Raw genomic sequence first — 19,770 nt, forward strand, 5'->3', positions numbered from 1 at the left:
TTCATGACTCTCTTTACATTTCCTAAAGCAGGAAGCTCTATGTTCATTCCCTATGACTGCTCTAACTACTTTCTGAAAGCTGGCACAGGTCACGGCTGATGCTGCTGAGGCCCATGATCCATGGGTAACCACTTCTCATCTTGCAGGTGTTTCAAATGCTGCAGAAAGGTTAAAGGTAACTGAGGAACAAAGAGGACTTTCTTTTTTCCCAAGCAGGGAACAAACTTTCCAAGTCTTTGGTGAGAAAAGGCCTGGGGAAGCACTACTAAGTAGTAAATGAGTCTTTGTACAAACAATGATTCTATTTGGCTATCTTGGCATGTAACTTTTTCCAATATAATAATGGCAGCTGAGATGACTCAATATGTAGAAATATATTACATGCCTTAGCCACCAAAACAGCTTATTAAATACTACAAATAGTGGGAATCATTTAAGGGAGGAAATTATACATTCAACATTAATTTGTTAATGAACCTAGTCTTTTAGGCTTAAACATTCAGAATTTCACAGAAGATAAAAGTACAGAAGTTTTTGGGTTTCCCATTGATTGGCACCTTCAGTCTGGTAAGACCATTACTGAACCCAAAGTGACACTCCTGAACTGTTAGGAAATATTAGCTCTAGGCACAGTATTTAACGTAGGTTGAATTTCATTGAAGATTGGAGATTTCCATCCATGACACAATGCTAAGGTCTTCAGTGAACATATTCACAAGATGTTGAGCTGGCTTACAAACAAAGAATGGCATTTATGGAAGAAAGTTCATCTTTATCTTCATGATAGAAAATGACTTTAATTTGAAGACTAATAAAGGGAAAAGAAACCCCTTTCTATATTTAAAGAAGAATGCTATTTGGGGTTAAGCTCTGTTTCTGGGCTCTGATTGGGATTATACACAAGAGATGAAATTCTGTGCAGAAGACCAAACTTTCCAATAGTGAGCAATCTGGCAAGAACCTGAAACGCTGGCAGGCTCAAAGGCTGCTTGCCAGAGGGCTGTGCATTTCCATACTCCTTCACCTTGATCCTGACTGAGAAAGCAATGATTCAAGTTCAAAGGAAGGCAACAGCTTGAGTTCTGTGGAGAACAGTAGTTCTGTTTACCTGTATACAAAACCAGCTAAGAGGGGGAAAAAAAATCAAACATAAAATAGCACAAAGCAGAAAGAAAAAGGATGACTAACGAGATGACACCTTATTTCCCCCCTCTCCTAAAAAAAAAAAAAAAAAAAAAAAATTACAGAAGAGACACGCCCCGAGAGATAAGTATTTAGACCTGGTCTGTTAGTCTTTTAGACACAAAGAAAAAGAAATCAGCTATAAAGCAAAGTTGAATGTTTTGATTATCACTGAACCTTGAATTTTACAATGTGCTACCAAATAGCTGTGCTCATATTCAATAGAAAAGAGGTTTCGGAGTGTTTAGCAAGCAGGACATACTGCATTTATATAACAATATTTTCTTAAATAAATTTAAGAAAATAAGAGAAAAGGGCCCACACTGTACAGCCTATGAATTTCATTGGCTTTATCGTGAAAGTTTATTCTTTTTAATCCTAGTACAATCAGCTACCAGTTACATACAGTAAAAAAACAAAACCAGCCACAAATCAATGAGGATAGTCTGTGACAGTGTACAGTGGAGGAAATATTCTGTTGGAATCCTCCTATGGATCCCCACCTGACTTCAGCAGTTAAGCTAACCCTCCCTCCCCAAATTAGTTAAAAAGAAAAATTAATGTCTTGCTTGGATACAGCAAGATCCTAAAATTTCTTGGGGATACTGGAGAACTTTTAAAAATGAAAGTGGTAGAAACAAAACAAAATTGAAACATAGAAACACAAGAAGCTTCATGACACAAGGAAGCTTCATGAGGCCTTGGCTTCAGGTCACCTCAAAGCGAACCACCTGGAAAGAAAAGAAAATGGGGTCACTCCAGGAATGGGTACACAGAAGACTCAGCAGACTTCAGTATCTATCTTAGAATGACTCCATCCATCCTCCCCAAGAACACAGAATCCAAGCTTTTCTTAAGCCTTTTACAATTGAGCTGGCTTACAGAAAGCTGCTTCCTAATATTCTGTATTGCAAAAGTTAGTGCTAGCACATACTTACTTGTTCAGAACTAGAAAAATCATTTTAGTAAAGCATGCTGTCCTCAAAATTTTCGAAGTAACCACATAACAGGCTATTTATGTGGTTGGGTACCCTTACCTTAGAGAGAAAATGACTCCATTCAAAAACTAAGTCTCATATATATTTGGTTCGATTGAGGGCTTTTTCAGCCAGGTGACCACTTTCATCTGTGATCTTCTCCCAATCAGTCTGTCCGACCACAAAACCTATGGCCCTTTTCCTATCTGCATCCTTCTTTTCTTCTAGGTCTGCCCATCTCACCTAAAGAGAAAAAAGCATTAGATTGGGTTGCCTGGAAGGAAGGAGGGAACCCCAAAGGTGTCCTCTTTAGAGAGTTTGCTATCCAAATTACTTGGCTAGACTAACAGACTTTAAATTACAAATCAAAAAGTGTTTCCATTCTCTGCCAGAGTAACCTTCTTAAAATACACAGTTGTGACTGACCTGTTTTAAACTTTCCCCCAACTATAGCCCTAACTACTCACCACTAAAGCCTCTTGATGTGTCATGTCAGCTGCATGGCATTGCTGGCCAGTACCAGCGGCACTTTACACAAGCAATATACTTTCTTCTCGTTCTCATCTTACAGCTCTGAGCCCTGTGTACCTAGTGTCAGCCCACACATACTTCTCCACTTTACCCTTTATAATTACTTATTACTTCCCTAGGCTTGTCTGAAGCTTGACATACCTACTTTTGAATTTCCATTACATGGTGACTATGCTTCCATAAACAGAAACATATACTACATATGGACTTTGATCAAGGACAACACTTTATATCTGTAGAATAACTACTGCTTGCAATTTAATCAGAAAAACAAAAAACAAAAACAAACCAGGGGGCTAGTAGTGTTATTTTTACTCATAAACTACAGAGACTACTGCTTCACATGTTCTGGTAAGATTTCAACTTACCAGGAATATTTCCTATTGGTACTTAATACATGCATATATGTCATTTTCCTTAAGAACAAAAATATTTGAGAGATTATGATACTGTTACTCGCACTGCACTCAAAGTATCAAAGCATGCACTACATTTTAATATGCTATATTTTAAACATGCCTTGTGACTTATTATGTCCCAAAATTCCAGAACACTGGAATTTTGTTCGGAAATGCATTATTGCTTTAAGGTACACTGACATTACTTTTTACCATTCGCTAGTCTGACAGTGAAATGCCGAGGCAACTAACATCCGATCAGAGGGAAGATACAGAGCAATAGTAGAGAAGACTGGTTAACATGTGACTCTTTCTTACCTCTACTTTTGTATGTATTCATGAGTGTGGTGTGTGTGCATACATGTGCACTGGTGCGATCACACACGTGAGTGTGGATGCTAGCAGCGGAGGGAGAATCGCAGACGTGTACCCAGAGCTCTGCAGAGCCCACCAGCACAGCTTGCCTGGGGTTCCTTGTCCACATGCTGGGATTACAGGCAGGCCACTGCACCCATCTGCCTTCTCATCTAGAGCTCCGAGCTCTGGTCTGCTCAGCAAGCACTTCATCCACCAAGCCATCTCCCTAGCCCCACACTTGCCTCTTCTTAAACAGTTAATTCTTGAGCCAAATATGAGTGACCATGGCCTGGGAACACAGATTACAGTTGTACCAAATGGCATGCTCCAGTGTGGAAGCAGTTTCATCAAGTTTTATAGGCAAAAAACAAAAGTAAATTATAAAATTTTCAGATGTACTGGTGGGAATTAACTGTGTAAAATCTTTAACAAATGTGGTTTTCTCCTCCCTGAGAATTTCAAACAACCACCAAGATGTTTCTCTTCTTTTTTGGTGGTAATGAGGATTGAACCCAGGGCCTTATATATGCACGGTAAGTATCTTACTGTTGAGCTTTACGTAAAAAAGTACTATATAATTCATACATACTCTTAGGTCCATTAGGATCAAGGGTATACACTTGTTGAAATATTACTAGTGTTAAGGGTGATAAAGGTTGGATGGGCAGACATCCAGAGACCAATGAATGAAGAAAAGGTTAATTAAGCTCACAATACATTTAAATACATAGAGCATCTTCAACAGCTAAGTACACTGAATAACTGTATGTAGCTACTTAAAAAAATTATTTTAAAGACTTACTTATCCTGTGTATGAATGCTTTCCCTACATGTATGAATGTATGTGCATCTCAAGTGTGCAGTGTCCCTGGCTAGAAGAGGATTATCATGTTCCCTGGAACTGGAATTAAGACAATTAAGTTGTAAGTCACCATGTCAGTGTTAGAAACCCAACTTGGGTCCTCTTCAAGAGCAGCAAGTGCTCTTAACTGCTGAGCCATCCCTCTCGCCCCATATCCTGCTACTTTTGAATCTAAAGTTTAGACTCTAAAACAGAGAAAATTTATTTATTTATTTATTTTCAAGAAAGCACTGGTTTTAGTGATCACTGAGATGGCTTGTATTTGTTGTTGTTTTGTCAACCAGACACAATTAGAATCATATGAAAAGAGAAGACCTCAACTGAAAAAAATGACTCCCACCAAACTGGCCTACGAGCAAGTCTGTAAAGCATTTTTTTTTTTTTTTTTGATTAATGATTGACGTGGGTAGGCAGACCATGTGGGAGTGAGCACCACCTTGGGCAGGTGGTTCTGAGCTGTGTAAGCAGTTTCCTCTACAATTTCTGTTTTGGTTCCTGCCTCCAGGTTCCTGTCCTGACTTCCCTTAGTGATAGAATGTGACCTGAGCACTGGTAAGAGGAAAGTCCCTCCCTATTCACCCCAACCTTCTTTTGTTAAGGGCATTTATTATAGCAAGAGAAACCCTAACTAAGACAATGGGTATAAGGTCCTGCCACAAAGCCTAACCATCTGTGCGCGCGCGCACACACACACACACTCTCGCACATGACACACAGGCAAAATCAAATTGAAAAATAAAACACATTTAGCATAAATGACTTTAAAAAAAAAATATATATATATATATATTTTTTTTTTTTTAATTAACAGGTGTGGTGTTCCAGGCATCCTGGGATTCCAGGCATCCTGGAGTTCCAGGACAGCCAGGACTACACGGAGAAACCCTGCCTAGAAAAATGTAAAAAGTCCAAGTCCCTTCTAATTTTCCTAAAGGTACTTTTGAGAGTACCAACACTATGTCATGTTTCCTCGGGTGGGGTGAGGGAGCGCTTTAACTGTTGAAAATTATACTGGAAAGCTTAACTAACACTGAAAGGTTTTAGTCCATGTGTCATCCACTGACATAAAAATATCTCTAAGAGATGAAGCCCATGGTAGCTCAGTAACCAACTGGTTTCCCATAGTAAGGGGAACAGGGACTATTTCTGACAGGAACTCAATGGCAGGCTCTTTGACCTCCCCACCCCCCAAGGGAGGAGCAGTCCTGTTAGGCCACAGAGGAGAGCTTTGCAGCCAGTCCTGAAGATACCTGATAAAACAGGATCAGATGAAAGGGGAGGAGGTCCTCCCCAATCAGTGGACTTGGAAAGGGGCAGGGAGGAGATGAGGGAGGGAGGGAGGGCTTCAGAGGAAATGAAGGAGCGGGATACAGCTGTGATACAGAGTTAATAAAATGTAACTAATAATAAAAAATAAAATTAAAAAATATATCTCTAAGAAAGTTAAAACTTCTTGGAGCTCAATCACTTTCTAATCTTTCGAAGTTGCATTAAATGCTTCCTCTTGAGACTGCCCTTCCTATTTTATGTGTGAGGAAATATAATTTCTGTTCAGAAAAGCAATCATAAGCAGTAATTTTAAAAATTTTGTTTATGTATTTGTGGTACTGGGGAGGGAGTCCAGAGCCTGACATATACAGCAAGTGCTCAAACTCTGAGTTACACTACCAGCACAAATTTAATACCTAGTCATTTAGGTCATTTTTAATAGGACCAACCCTACAGAATCACTTTTTGAAGATAGTCATGGTTATCTGAGTAAAATATAGATAAAATCAGTTTCCATTTCAAATTATTCACTCTCACCAGAACTGTAACTCACAAGCCACTTCCCAAGCAGAACCATTCCTCCTATTTAACATGCTGTTTTGTGACACTGGCTCTTACTCTGAAGCCCAGGGTGTCCTCAAGTCATGGACAATCTTCCTGCCTTTATTTCCAAGATTGCAGGGATGCATCACCAGGCCTAGCTTGAGCCAATTCTACATCAGCTGGCTTTAGGCTTAAAGTCCTTGTGTGTGGCATAGGTGAAAGGCCATTAATGGGATTTTTCCTTCCCCACCTCCTCAAACTACATTGACAAGAATAGGTTTACAGTATGTCTTCAGTATTTGAAAGCTTTTGTTTCCCAAGAAGAGATAACCTGGATACACTATAACCACTATATACACTAGGCTGGCCTTGAACTCACAGAAATTCACCTGCCTCTGCCTTCTTAGTGATAGGATTAAAGGTATTACCATCATACCTGACTTGTCTACAGTATGGATTCTTTGAAACAATACCCATCACAACATAATCTACTAACATTTTTATTGTCTCATACTGAAATAGTCTTAATAGTCGAGCACTATGGAAATTAATTTAAAAGAAATACGAAGAGGGCCTGGAGAGAGAACTCAGGAGTTAAGGGCACTTGCTGCTCTTGCAGAGGACCCAGATTTTGTCTAGCAAGTTTATAGCAGCTTATACTCATTGTAACTCATTCCAGGGGATATGATGTTCCTTCTGCTCTCTGCAGGCACCAGGCATGCACATGGCACACATAACATAAATGTAGGTTAACAATCATACCAATAAAATAAAGAAAACAAGCTTGTAAAAATTGACTCACGTGTGCTGAACAGGGAACTGGGAACTAGAGACTAACCCGGATCCTTATATTTGCATGACAAGCACTGTATGGACAGCCATTTCTCCACCCCTAACCAAATGCTATCTGAACGAGCCCTTCATGTTTCGGCAGTTAGTGACAAGTCTCTTACCCTCTTCTTCCCAGGCTCAGAAGCACGAGTGTCGTAATCATCAGGGAGCTGAAGGTAATCCTCCATTCTGCTGGCAATCGCCTCCCAGTCACGTTTCCTTTTAGTACCAGTCCTCAAGCCATCCAACTTGTCTGAGGGACAAACACAGAGCCACAGCATTAAAAGTGTGTGAATTTGCACATGACACACAAAGGAAAAGGAGGGCTGGATTGTTCCAGAGGTTATATCCACATCTTTCAATGCAGCATCATTTTGAGATCCAAACTATCTTCTTGGCTAAGAAAATATCAAATTTTATGTGATCCCCACCATCTGTTTAGTGTTTGTACTGGTAGTCATTATATTTAAATTTTGATGGTTTTAGTAATAACTATGAACAAGGCAAGAAAAGACCCTATTTCCTGGCTCCCCACCCTCAGAAAAATCACACTTCAGCTCTCATGCTCTGAAAGAAAGAAAAACAGGTATCTTTACAGACAATTATTGTTGTTTTCCGTAACAGAGTTAATACCACTCAGTTGAGCTACAATTATGTGTGATACTGTGTCATACGGAAATTAGAGAGAAGCAAGATAATAACAAGATCATGTTTAAGGGCGTGTTTAATTATGATTTGCCTAAGAGCACTCGTGAGTTAATGTTCATGAGCAAGACGACTATGTGAGACCGCTTCTTTCTTTGAGTATACTGTAAAGTACGAATGACTCTTGTCACTCTTGTACTTTGAGTATACTGGAAGGTACTGTTGACTTACCATGCTAAAAGCTGGTAAGTCAGCCCATGTGACCAGATCTGGTATTTCATCTTGAATCTTAATTTGGAAGGAGTTGGCCTCCCAACAGTTCACTATTATCAAATAAACAGCACACTCAGAAATTATGAGATATGAGGTTAGGTGTCTTAAATAACACACAATGAAAATGTGTTATGCCTTTTTTATTGGTTGTTAATATTAATTCTGAACACAGATGTGGAATATTATGAGTTATATACATTTCAGCTACAATGAAGCACTTGCATGCCCTGAAGTTATCTGAACACACTATTGTTAAAATAGGCTTATAAAGGAAACTTAACTGCTTGAGACACATAGAACAAACATTCAGCTCCAGCAAGGATGCAGAATGTGTATGGCAGAAATCCTTAAGGCACCAAGTTGGAGAGAATTTTTTATGGAATGTGCAATGGAAACAGTGGTTAGAAGGGAAACATTATGTTTTCAAATATACAAAATCCACACATGACTAACTTTATACAAACTTTAAAAAGCCATAAAGATTGTGTAACTGGTAAAAGTGTCACTTCCCATACCCTTCCCTCACAAAAGCAATTATTGAAAAATCAGTAATATAAATGACAACAGTTTACAAAACTCAAGAAAATTGTATCATCTTGTTTCCACAAAATTCTCCTGTGATGGGCTACACAGAACCAATCTTCTACCTCTTCTGTTGATTAAATGCTGAACCAAATGGCTCTACTGACAAGCCATATTGTACAGAATCCTTGACTACGTAGGGACACAATACACGGTATCAGAAAACCCATGCCGTCCCACAGACAATAAAGCCGACCTTAGTTCCACAATGTACAGCATTATCAGATGAGTAAGAAGCTCCAGCACACTCACTAAATAAACTTCAAGGATTCCCAAATTTAGTACAATTGACTTTGCATGAAAATACTCTGAAGGAAAGGTTTCATGTTTCAATTCTAACAACAGAGCATGGTCAGGTAGCTATGCAGAAAGGCAGAATGGAAGCTGCAAGAGTATTTCCTCGTACACTAGGTAACGGCAGGAGGCACAGATCAGGTGTTCTGTATTTGCAACACAAAGCCCAAAGACTGTATTTCTAGTCAGAGCACACTAATTTGAAATATTTATTTTGAAACTGTATTGTGTATTCATGTTTAAAGTTTCACTTGAGTGCTGAGAAAGGCTCAACACCTCATCCATACGAATACCAGAACCCCATACACTCAGATGGGATAAAGTAAGGGAAGAGTCTGGGTGTTGGCTAGAGAAGAAAGACTGGTGTCCAGTCCATTCATACATCAGAGGCCTGAGTTGCAAAAGATAAAAGTTTAAGAAGATGAAGTTTTTGATACAACTTGCTCAGTCACAGAATTTACCACATCTTTAAAACACTGCATATTACTATAGCACAATAGAAGAATTCCATAGATACATCTATATATTTTCTAAATGTAAATGGTATTTGAAAATTTGTCCAGGGTAATACAAGAGCTATGTGCCTACATACGTGCCAATTACATCTCAGCTGTGAAAGATGATTCCATCTATCTGATGAGTAGAAGGCTAGAATACAACTCATAAGTGTAGACAAGTGACAGTATGATGACAAAAGCAGAGTACTTTATATGGAGAAACCTATTAGGATGGTTAACACTCTCAAATATTCTAGGTGTGAGAAACTAAAATCACACCATTGGAACTGAAGTAGCTTCAGGGTTAAACCCCAGTAGATGTGTGTAAAACCTAACTCTTCCATTACCACCTCTATCTCCCAGTTAGGAAAGAGCAGTCAGGTGTAACTAACACTGGTCAGGCAGCTGTCAACCACACTGTCATAGCTTGCCAGTACAACTCAGGCCAATTCTGAACTGTTTGAAATTGATGTTGCTTCCAGACAGGGGCTGACTTGTTTATTAAGTACAAATCAAGCTTCTGCAGTGAATTCTGCCTAGCTGCTTTGAAAGAGTACAGAAGCATGTTCTCATGGAAGACTCTTCTACGGTCAGGCCCTTCACTGAATGTGCCACACAGTGTGCTCCCACCTCAGCATAATCACAATGCGAAGAGAAAATTAAGAGTGTGGGTAGTAAACTCTACTCAACATTAAATCTGATGAGCTATGAAAGGCAACACAAATAGGCTGATTCTCAGATGATCCTCAGAGTTACAAGAGAGTTTTCAGTTGGCCCAATCTCAAATTAGTAATTATGTTGAGAAGGCTGACACTCATTTCCTTCCACACTCAGTTTTCCTTCTTCCAAGGCTGGATTAACTCTCAAGATAGGATCAACCTGCCAGATGCCAGGTCATCACACAAACATCACGGTCACTCATTTTAACACCTCTTTCTAGATTCATCACCAGATCATTAGTGCCATTACTAAAAGGATTTATGACAAATCCAGTTCTGCAATTCACTGTATAATGTCTTTAAAACTAACAGACTGTACAAGACAAATTTCTGAAAAATAAGTAATAGACAAGTCATATTTCCCAGAAATCAATACAAATATTAATACCATTTTTCTTGAACAGTTATCATGGCTATGTTTCATTTTCTTTTCTCCTCTAAAACTAGAAAGGAAAATAGAAAATGGATGGCTCATTTTTAAAGAAGCTCAATCCCAAATAATATATTACGTAACACCTTGGAAGAATGTATTAAAATATGCACCCCTCTTATGAGTCCCTTGTTTTTATGATCATTCTTTGCCACAAAAGCTAATTACTAAAGCATCAGCGGAAACAAACGATCTTATAGTCAGGCTATTTCAAAAGTACAGAACTTCAAATTGGGTTAACTTAATTCAAAAGAAGCAAAAGTAAAATACCATCCTTTTTAAAAAGTAAGCTGTAGCTATTATTTTCTTAAATATTTAACTGCACTTGAGCAAATAAGTAGCGATGGTATGTGAAAGGAGGCAGTGGACTATTACTGATTTCTCACGGAGCAAAGAGTTGTAAACAAATATGTCATAAACCACAAATAATTTTCACTTGATACACTAAGACTTTTTAAGACTTTAGAGCAAGCACCTATTCCATAATACAATACTACTACAGTTTATGAACTTATCTTTTAAGATACAACCTAGTTAACACCAACTGCTATCTCTCAGCCAAGTGCTCGTGCAAAATGCATCCCCTTTAATGTAAAACACACGACCTAAGCAGCAAGACTGCTGAGTGGCCAGACTATCTCTGCAAACTCAGGATGTTTAGATGGTTGCTTGGTTCTGGAGTCAAAGTACAGCAGGAAGAGAAATGCCGACAGTCACCTTTCCTAATCAGTAAGGCCTTCATAATCAGGAAATCCTGGCATGGTCCTTAAATTTTTATTGACACATCTTAATTGATATGTTAAATTAGTCTCTTTAAGTGAAGTAAAAAAATTGAAGGGAAAAAAAAAAAAAACCCTTACAGTATCACACTAAAATACTGAAGGAATCCATTTAATATATACAATTTTTTTACTTGACTAAATCAAGCAATTCTAAAGTTTGATTTAAACAACCATTTTAACCAGTTTACCTTGCAACCTGGCACTAAAGACAGACTGAAGAAAAATTAAATGGAGTCTACTTGAATATTCAAATTATGTATTTACTTTCCTCAACACAGAAACTCAAATTTATTACCCACATATCTCTTTTTAGTTACTTTAAAAATCCTAATATTTATTAGAATTATTACTAAAGTACTCACAAACAAGGTCAACTGTGAGTTACAAGTAAATAAATATTCTTTTAAAAAAGAAATGTTAGGAATACATTTCTGCTTAAAAAATAAATGTTAGAAGTGACAGTATGTTACTAACTCATCAAATATTTCTAATTATTCTAAAAACTTCCAATAATATCAAAAGCTTTTTTGTAAAAAAAATAATCTGTCACAGATATAAGTAGTTAAGGCAAAAAGCTAGTAAACTGACTGAAGGAAGTGGGTTGGCCAAAATCTTGCTTTAAGCAGAAATTTCTGGCCCTTTACTCCTTGTGCAATGGAAAGCTCTAAACCATTACCATCAGGTATCACATATAAAAACAGGAAAAAGGAAATACCCACCTAGCTTTGCCTCAGAAGTGTCCATCTCCCATTTGCTTTTCGGAATGTAACCCTAAATCGTACACAGAGAGAAGCTCGAAGGGTTAGAAAGAGACACATACATGCATAACACGTTTGAATTGGAAAAGCATTAAAACTGGGAATGGATTCAGTTTCCACTCACTAGTTATAAACATATCCTTATGGAAAACACAACTTTATTATCCTGGAAGAAAGCAAGTGATCAAATTCACCAGACTTCACTGCAGATTTCAGAGCAGTCGTCAGGATAGGGTCGTGAAGGTGCTTTGAGGCAGGTACAGTTGAAGATCACAACTGTAGCCTCAACAGCAGATGTACAGCAATTACGGTAAGAATGTACAGTTACTGAGCCAGGATCAATATCATTCAGAGAATTTATAAACTAGCTAGGTACTTTGGAAGTACAACGGCTGTTCTCAAGTAACAAAGCCATGATGTCCAAAAGTGTTCTTCAAGACAGTCACTTGATACTCCAGTGTCTCTTTACACATGTGAAAAGAAAGACTGGTATCTGACCCAACTACTGCATTATGAAGCTCACACTCATTTAAAATGATTTATCCATGTGACAGTTAGAGCTTACAAAGGCTAATTTTATTGAATCAACTTCAGAGCAGTTCTCTTTCACCAGATGAAAATTAAGTTACTTTTGATATCTTCTAACATTATGTTCCCCTATTATATGATAAACCAGAAATTACAAGCAATTTTCAGCTTACATATGATAACTGAGTAATTTATTTTAAACAATCCCCCCATTTTCCAATGTCCCAGGGTGGCTACTACTAGATAGCAATCCCTTCTGTTTATTCTCCTACCCAGTTTATTCCATGTCAGTTATCATAATACCCCATTTCCTTTATTTGGACTGTGTTTTCGATTAGATCCTATTATATAGGAATGTTAATATTAGGACCTAGTAAACCAGACAAATTGATTGAAAGTATTTTTCTTTTATGAGTCCCCTCTCTACTGTTGAGAATGTTCAAGGTCATAAAACAGACCCACATACAGCGGAGTTGAAAAACATGCTAAAGACAGTGTAACAATCTCTACAGAAGAGTTTTTGTGAGTATCATTATTCCAGGAAACATGAGGGTGTTTATTCTAGAATTAGGAATCAGTAGGTTGTATTTCAGATTATAAATTACAGTATCTTTTCAAAAAACACTTTAGATCAAATAAAGAAAGAGCTGTGCTGAAGTGATGGTTTTAAGAGTGAAATACTGAGGAAACTTGCACAATTATTATCTAAAAAAAAAAACAGCTAGAAACCTTAAGCATCACTATACATATCTAAAATATCTATAATACATTTATAGATTCTGAATCATATGCACTAGGTTTGCAGAAGCACTAAAGGCAGGGTTCTACCTCAGCAGTAAGCCCTGAGGATTCTTTTACCTAAGAAAAGCTTGGATTTCCTCCAGTACAGAACTGAAAATGCAAAGTTTACCAAGAATTCTGTTAAAGTGGTTTGAATGACACGAGACTTGAAACTCGCTCCTATCACCTTGGTTATTATTCTCTAGGAATCTTTTACCCTTGGGATAGATTACAAGAGTAAGAGAACTAGGTTCTGCTATGTGACTGGGTTAAAGAAGTTTTAGATTAACATTAAAAAGAATACTCATTACTCCCTGCTGGAACCATCCTATTCATTCTTAAAACTATCATCCTTCTGCTTTGTGAAGTAGCAGGCCACTGGAAATCCAGCAGAGTACAATTTCAAGGCTTCCTTACTAGTTCTCTGATGTAAAACTAGAGCTTTACAACGTTCCCCTTTAAAAGTAATTGTACATTTAATTAAAAGCTCCAAGTTGACTACATATAAGCAAGTGAGATAAAGCATATCCTAAAATAAAACTGCCACAAAAGATGGAGCTGCCAAAACACTGCATTTCTCATAGTCACTTTCAATGTAAAGCTACAAGTAGCTAGTGATATTATTAACTGTGAAGAATAGTGTGGGCCTTTACGTAAATTTCACCCTCACATTTTAGATCATGTATGTCAAAATGCAACCTGATTAAGAAAAGTAAGACTATTAAAAAACATACTGAGACTCAATTATCATTAACTTTAAAGCTTATTTTTTAATCCACATTTAAGAAATCTAGAAATATAGAGGTCGACACCAATGCTAAATAAAACACAGTTTATATCAAGAATCTTCTATGTGACACATGAGTTGAAGAGTCCATTCCTTGTAGACTATATCTTAGGGGATAGGAATCAGGATCTCAGTTTGTACAATTTCTTTAAGAGACGTATGAGAAGCAACTTTAGCAAGAGCTGAAATGTCAAATAAACCAAGTAATACTGTGGATTTAAAAAGCAATACTATCCAAAGGCATTGTTAATCTCCATACCTCATTAGCCAACACTGAAACATCAGTAATTTTATAGGTTTCACTTCTTGAGTGACAGGGTAAGGCAAACATCTCCACATTGTAATCAAAGCACTTACAGGAGATACACAGAACTTTAACTCACATCATTAAGTTTCTTATCCGCCTGGGTAAAAATCCATTGCCTACACAGTCATTTTTTTTTGCCATCAATTAACAAGATATAACAGAACAAACCCAGCAGACAGTGGCAGCCCTTTGACTCTTCATTCAATAACTTCTTCTGCCTCAGGTGACAGAATACAATTTTAAGATCTTACGGCAAAGAAGAGACAAGTATGTGTATGTTGACTAGGCTATACCACATACCTGCTGGAATGGAAAAAAAAAAAAGTCCTTTCATATGTAATTTACTTTCTTGAAAAGAAAACTCCCCTACAACCACCCACAGCTAAGTGAGTACAAAGATGAGTTTCTTGGTACTCTTAAATTTTTCTTTTAACAACATTGGGCTTTTATGGATTAGGGAAAAATAAAAAGAATCCATAGTCTCCACGAAGATGATTACGGAAGCTTTTCCTGTAAAAAGTGTGTATCAACACTAGTAATCTAACTACAGATCTGAATATAAACACTCCTTAAAAATAACAAAGAGACACTTTGCTCAGAGTGGTTGGTCTGTCTCCTACCAGTTCGCTTTCCTCTTCTTCTGCATCTTTCTTTTCTTCCTTCTGGTCTTCAATATTTGCATCAAAATCTTCCATTTCTACCTACAATATGTCAACAGTCATTTTTAAAAAAGAATTGCATTAGCATTTAAGAAAATGTTGACTCACTGAGACTGGAATGAGCACAAGACAGCACAGGCTCTCCTCTGTCACACACCATGTAAATTCTAACACCCTGAACTCTGAAGTGGGACTAAAAAATCACAGAAAGATATTTCTGCAAATTTCCCTGAAATTTTCATCTTTCTCCTTGTAAAGTTAGGTAAAATCTTTTATTTCAAGTAGATATATTTTTAATACTCAACAAAACTCTTAAGTATTTATCTAATCAAATTTCAAAGTATGAGAAAAGGGGGAAGGGGCACATCAATAACAAGAAGATAGACAGAGCAAAAAGTGGTCTGGTAGAGGCTGGCCCAGAATGATTTCAACGCAAATGGGAGCACAGGGATGTGACAAGTATTTAGAAGGTAAAAGGAGAAAATAACTAACGTGGTGGGAACCAGCAAAAGCTGGTTTCCAACATGGTGCTTCCTACTAAAGAAATAGAGAATGCCATAAGAGGAGCAAGTGCAAATGAATTACATTCCAGCTACACTAACAAAGCATGTTTCAGGGAGGCTTTTAGAAAATAACCATAGAAAGCACTTAAAGCACTCCATTCAAAACTGTTAACTCCCTGCCCCCCCCCACCAATATGATCTGGCTAGATTTCTAAGATCAGGTTATCTTCAAACTCAAGAGCCCTGCCTGCCTCTCGCTCCCAAGTTCTGGGATAAAGGGTGACATCATCAGGCCTCATCAAAATTGTTACTTCTAAGGTAGTGATACCACACAAACCAGTCTTCATAAGGGAAGAGGCAATCCAGAAAGTTAGGATGGGCAAAAATCTATGCTCTCAGAAATAGGTTGTTTGTATGTGCAAAGTAAAACTTAGCTAAGCATAGAGCCCTAAATGACTTTTAAGGTCAGAAAGACACTGTACTGAGATGATCTAGAGATAACTGGAAAGCAGAAGAATGTGGACTCATGAAAGCCAAGGAAAAAAAAGATATGTTTTTAGGAAGGTGGCATGACTGATCACATGTGGCTATAAAATTTGGGCAACAGGAGAAGTGTCTGTTTCTGAGCCACAGAATCACACCCAGTAAAGATAGCACCATTCAAAGAACGAGCTCAAACAAAACAGAAGTACACAAGTGACTGACATAGAAATTAACTCTTCACGATATGTTTTTCCACCAAACCAGCAACTACCATGTAAGAGTAACCACAGAGTGAAAATGTGTTGGGAACAAAAAATTAACAGACACTTAAAGATTACTTATTCTGAATGGAAAAAAAGTAGAAAACTCAATAGCTCTGACACTGGTACCAAGGTTTAGACCAATGCCTAAAACACAGTGAAGTGAGGTAAACTGACATCTCAAATGATGTGAACCGGAAGTGATGAACCAAGAACACATAATCCATGTAGCACTCCTGACATGGCTTGTTTGTTCTTCCACATCTATTTGTTTATTCACTCACTCACTCACTCAGGCACATGTGTGTGTGTGAATGCACACATGTGCCCAGCAGGAGGACAGAGAGCAGCTTGCAGGAGTTAGCTCCCCTCTCCGATGCCATTACCCATTCAGCCATCTCCCCAGACCCTTCTGCTATTTAATTAAACCCAAACTAGTGGAATTAAAGGTGAGTGCAGATTTATTTTCTGAGACAGGGTTTCTCACTGAATGTGGAGCTCACCAATTTGGTTAGTGAGCCAGTGAGCCCCAGGGCTCTCTCTTATCTCCACCCTCAAAGTGCTAGGATTACAGGCAAGGGCCAATATGCCCATTTTATATGAAGCTGAGAATCAAAACTCAGGTCAAATGCTTTCATGGCAAACACTTTATTAAATGAGGCATTTAAAAAAAATTATGTAAGTGCCACAAAAGGTAGGAATGGTGGTACCTGCCTTCTCTGTGAATTTAAGGCCAGCCTGATCTCCAAAAGGAATTCCAGGACAGGCAGGGATACAATGTTTCATGCTACCACCACTGAAAAGAGGTGTCACAAGTATATCATCAGGATAAGAGAGGAATATAGACTATTTTTAAGCTAATTCAGGTGCTGTTCCTGGCTTTGCTCCCCGGCTTGTCATGGGGCATAATGAGCTCCCACAATCAGGTGGAGCAAAGTGGGAATGGTGGAGACCTCAGGTGGCAGTAAGCGAAATGAGAACAGACTCTCTGGAGACAGGCTTCAGTGAGATAGCTCATTTAATTAGGAGGGAGGGGAATGAAGGATTTTTAAACCTCTCAGGGTAAGTGAAGGCTATTGGAGTAGATGTTCATCATTGGTTGAGGCCAAGGTGCTGGGAACGCTTCATTTGCACAAGGAGGAATTCTGGGTACTTGCTGGACATGACCTTTTAAGGAGAGAGGACGTTTAACCTGTCTCCCAGCTATGTGACCTCCTCTGGAAGGGCCAGGACTACATGTGCTGGGACATGCAGGACCAGGGCAGGGAGGCGGAGTGGTCCTACTCCTGCCGATCTCAGGATGAGATTCCCGGGGTTTGGATGCACCTCAACCCCACTCTTGTTCAGGACCAGCTCCTCCTGACCCCATATCTTCCACTTTTTGTTATATAAAGGGAGGTATCATCAAAGTTGTCTGTCTCCATTTGTGGGAAGGTCTGGTATTGCGTCAGGACCTGATTAGTAGCAATCCTGGTAATGTTACTCGTCTGTTGCTGTAGAAACTGAATAAGGCAGGGCCTAACACAAGCAGGGTCCCAAAAGCTAGGATGGGGCCAAGGAGGGGAAGGAACCAAGCAATTAAAAGCAACTTTCTTCCCCTGGCACAACATAAGTCCCCCCTTGATTTTGCTTCTGCTTCCGCTTCTGCCGCCGGGGGTAGGGATGGTGTTTCCTCCGTCTCCTCTTTCCCTTACCCTGCAGCAAGATGCAGGCCATCTTCTTGTTTGGTGAGGTGCTACTGGACATTTCTGTCTGTCTGAGTGGAAGGCAAAATAACTAAAATACAATTAAACTTTAGATTCGTATGTGCACCTTCTAATTTCTTTTCCACAGCCAATTCTCTTTCAGCCTCAGCTGATAATTTTCTTGGACTATTTAGGTTCGAATCACCATGTAAGGTTTGGAATAAATTACTTAGCTCTTGAGTAATTAATCTAATAGTAGGCCTTGGCCAATGTCTTTTGATCTGTACCTTCCATGGTTGGATTCCTATCCTGTATCTCAGATAATCAACAGAATTCTCTCCCTGTATTTCTTTAGGAGCAATCTGCAATCCCCAACAAGGAAAAATTCCTTTTTAGTTCATGAAATATTTTAAGGTTACCTACATCTGAATCAGCCAATAAAGTATCACCCATACAATGCATGGCTAATATCTTTGGAAATTTAAATAGCATTGGCTTAGTATTTTATTCCTTGATTGTTTGGTTTTGTACTGGAAGTTTAGCTCACCCTAAATTTTTTTCTCCCATGAAAAGGACTACTGATTGAGTTATTCCCATTATTAGTGGTGGTGGTGGTGGTGGGGGGGGGAATTCCACAAAGGGATCTTTGATATTGAGTTATTCCTGCTATGAGGTAAAAATAAAAAAACATTCAAACAAAAATAAACTGGTGGGTTCTTCCCAGCCCACCCAGAAGACTTAACCTGGCGGTGCATGTCCAGCTAGGCTGGTGGGCCCAGCAGATGTTGTTTCTCGTTCTTCTGACCCTTCAACGTGTTCATCTTGCATCCCTTCTCCAAGTCCTTCAGCCCCTCCCCTCCAGGGGTGTTGAGCAATCCATGGGCAGATAGAAGGTGTCGAACCAAGCTGGTGTGGTCTTATGAGCCAGACCAGAGGGCGGGGTGATTCTGTCCCAGGCTTGAAGAACAAGGCAGAGGTGCACCTGATCCTGCTGGCTGGGCTGCCTGTTGGTCTCCCTTGGAGAAAATTCCCTTTTTAAAGTGGTGATTCCATTTTGGAGGAGTGATCCGGCCAGGGTAGGGTGGACATTAACTGGGAATGCCTGGATCTCCAGACCCTTGGTAGAGTTCCAGAGGTTGCAGAGCTGCTGGGTAGTGGATGGAGGGGAGTATTGGATGGGGCCAAAGTGAGCCACCAAGAGTGACCAAGCAATTGTTTTGCAACTCTCCTAGTTTCCCAAGATAGAAAAAGTTTTGAAAAGCTGAGGTCAAAGAGGAACTTTCCCAGGAAGCCTTTGGGCTTCTCAGTGGATTCCCCAAAGTCCCAGATGTGAGCTTTCCTGCAAATTTCAGAGAAAGTGCCCTAATGGCATTTAAGTGATTGATGTGTAACTGGGTTTCTTTCTTTTTAAGGAGAAAAAGATAGGGGGCTATGGTCGATGTCCAAGCAGGCTGTCACGGTTCAGATAGAGGGCTGGAGGCCTTCCACCCATGCTAAGGAGCAGCCTCTCTAGAGGGTATCAACTGCTGCTGATCCCTTATGGTGATGCAAACTGGAAGTAAGAGAGCAGGAAAAGACAGACTGCCAGGCCTCGTAAAGGAGATGCAAGATCAGGTGAGGCAGATGGATGTTCCCTCTGGCAGAAACTGCCCCACACTCAAGGAAATTCAGACTGAATTAAGGAAGTGACTAATGGGTGTAGCAGAGGTGGGGGAAAGAAGGGTTAAGTTAAAAAAAAATTGAGGAAATTTATTTTACTTAATATAGTATTGTATCAATGTTAACTCTTTTTTCTCTTTGGTTTTTTTTGAGACAGGGTTTATGTAGCTAGCTCTGGCTGTCCTGGAA

The 19,770-nt window shown here is 39.0% G+C and overlaps 1 protein-coding gene across 3 annotated transcripts in view; it reads right to left on the minus strand.

Annotated features, from left to right (window-relative positions):
- Positions 1–1,517: 1,517 nt before the first annotated feature.
- Ylpm1 (YLP motif containing 1) overlaps positions 1,518–19,770 on the minus strand; it is a 70,515-nt gene continuing 52,262 nt past the window's right edge. For 2 of the 3 annotated variants that reach the window (XM_055592962.1, XM_055592960.1), the window contains 5 exons: positions 14,953–15,033; positions 11,892–11,943; positions 7,073–7,203; positions 2,220–2,402; positions 1,518–1,913 (listed from right to left, as the gene is read on the minus strand). In XM_055592962.1, the coding sequence (XP_055448937.1) occupies positions 2,256–2,402; positions 7,073–7,203; positions 11,892–11,943; positions 14,953–15,033 (411 nt within the window). In that variant the 3' untranslated portion in view covers positions 1,518–1,913; positions 2,220–2,255. Of the gene's footprint in view, positions 1,914–2,219; positions 2,403–7,072; positions 7,204–11,891; positions 11,944–14,952; positions 15,034–19,770 lie in introns of those variants that run through there. The other variant, XM_055592961.1, reaches the window with a different exon arrangement.

Source organism: Psammomys obesus, unplaced genomic scaffold (genome assembly GCF_907164565.1).
Source record: "Psammomys obesus unplaced genomic scaffold, mPsaObe1.curated_primary_1811, whole genome shotgun sequence".
In the NCBI taxonomy this organism is placed as follows: Eukaryota; Metazoa; Chordata; class Mammalia; order Rodentia; family Muridae; genus Psammomys; species Psammomys obesus.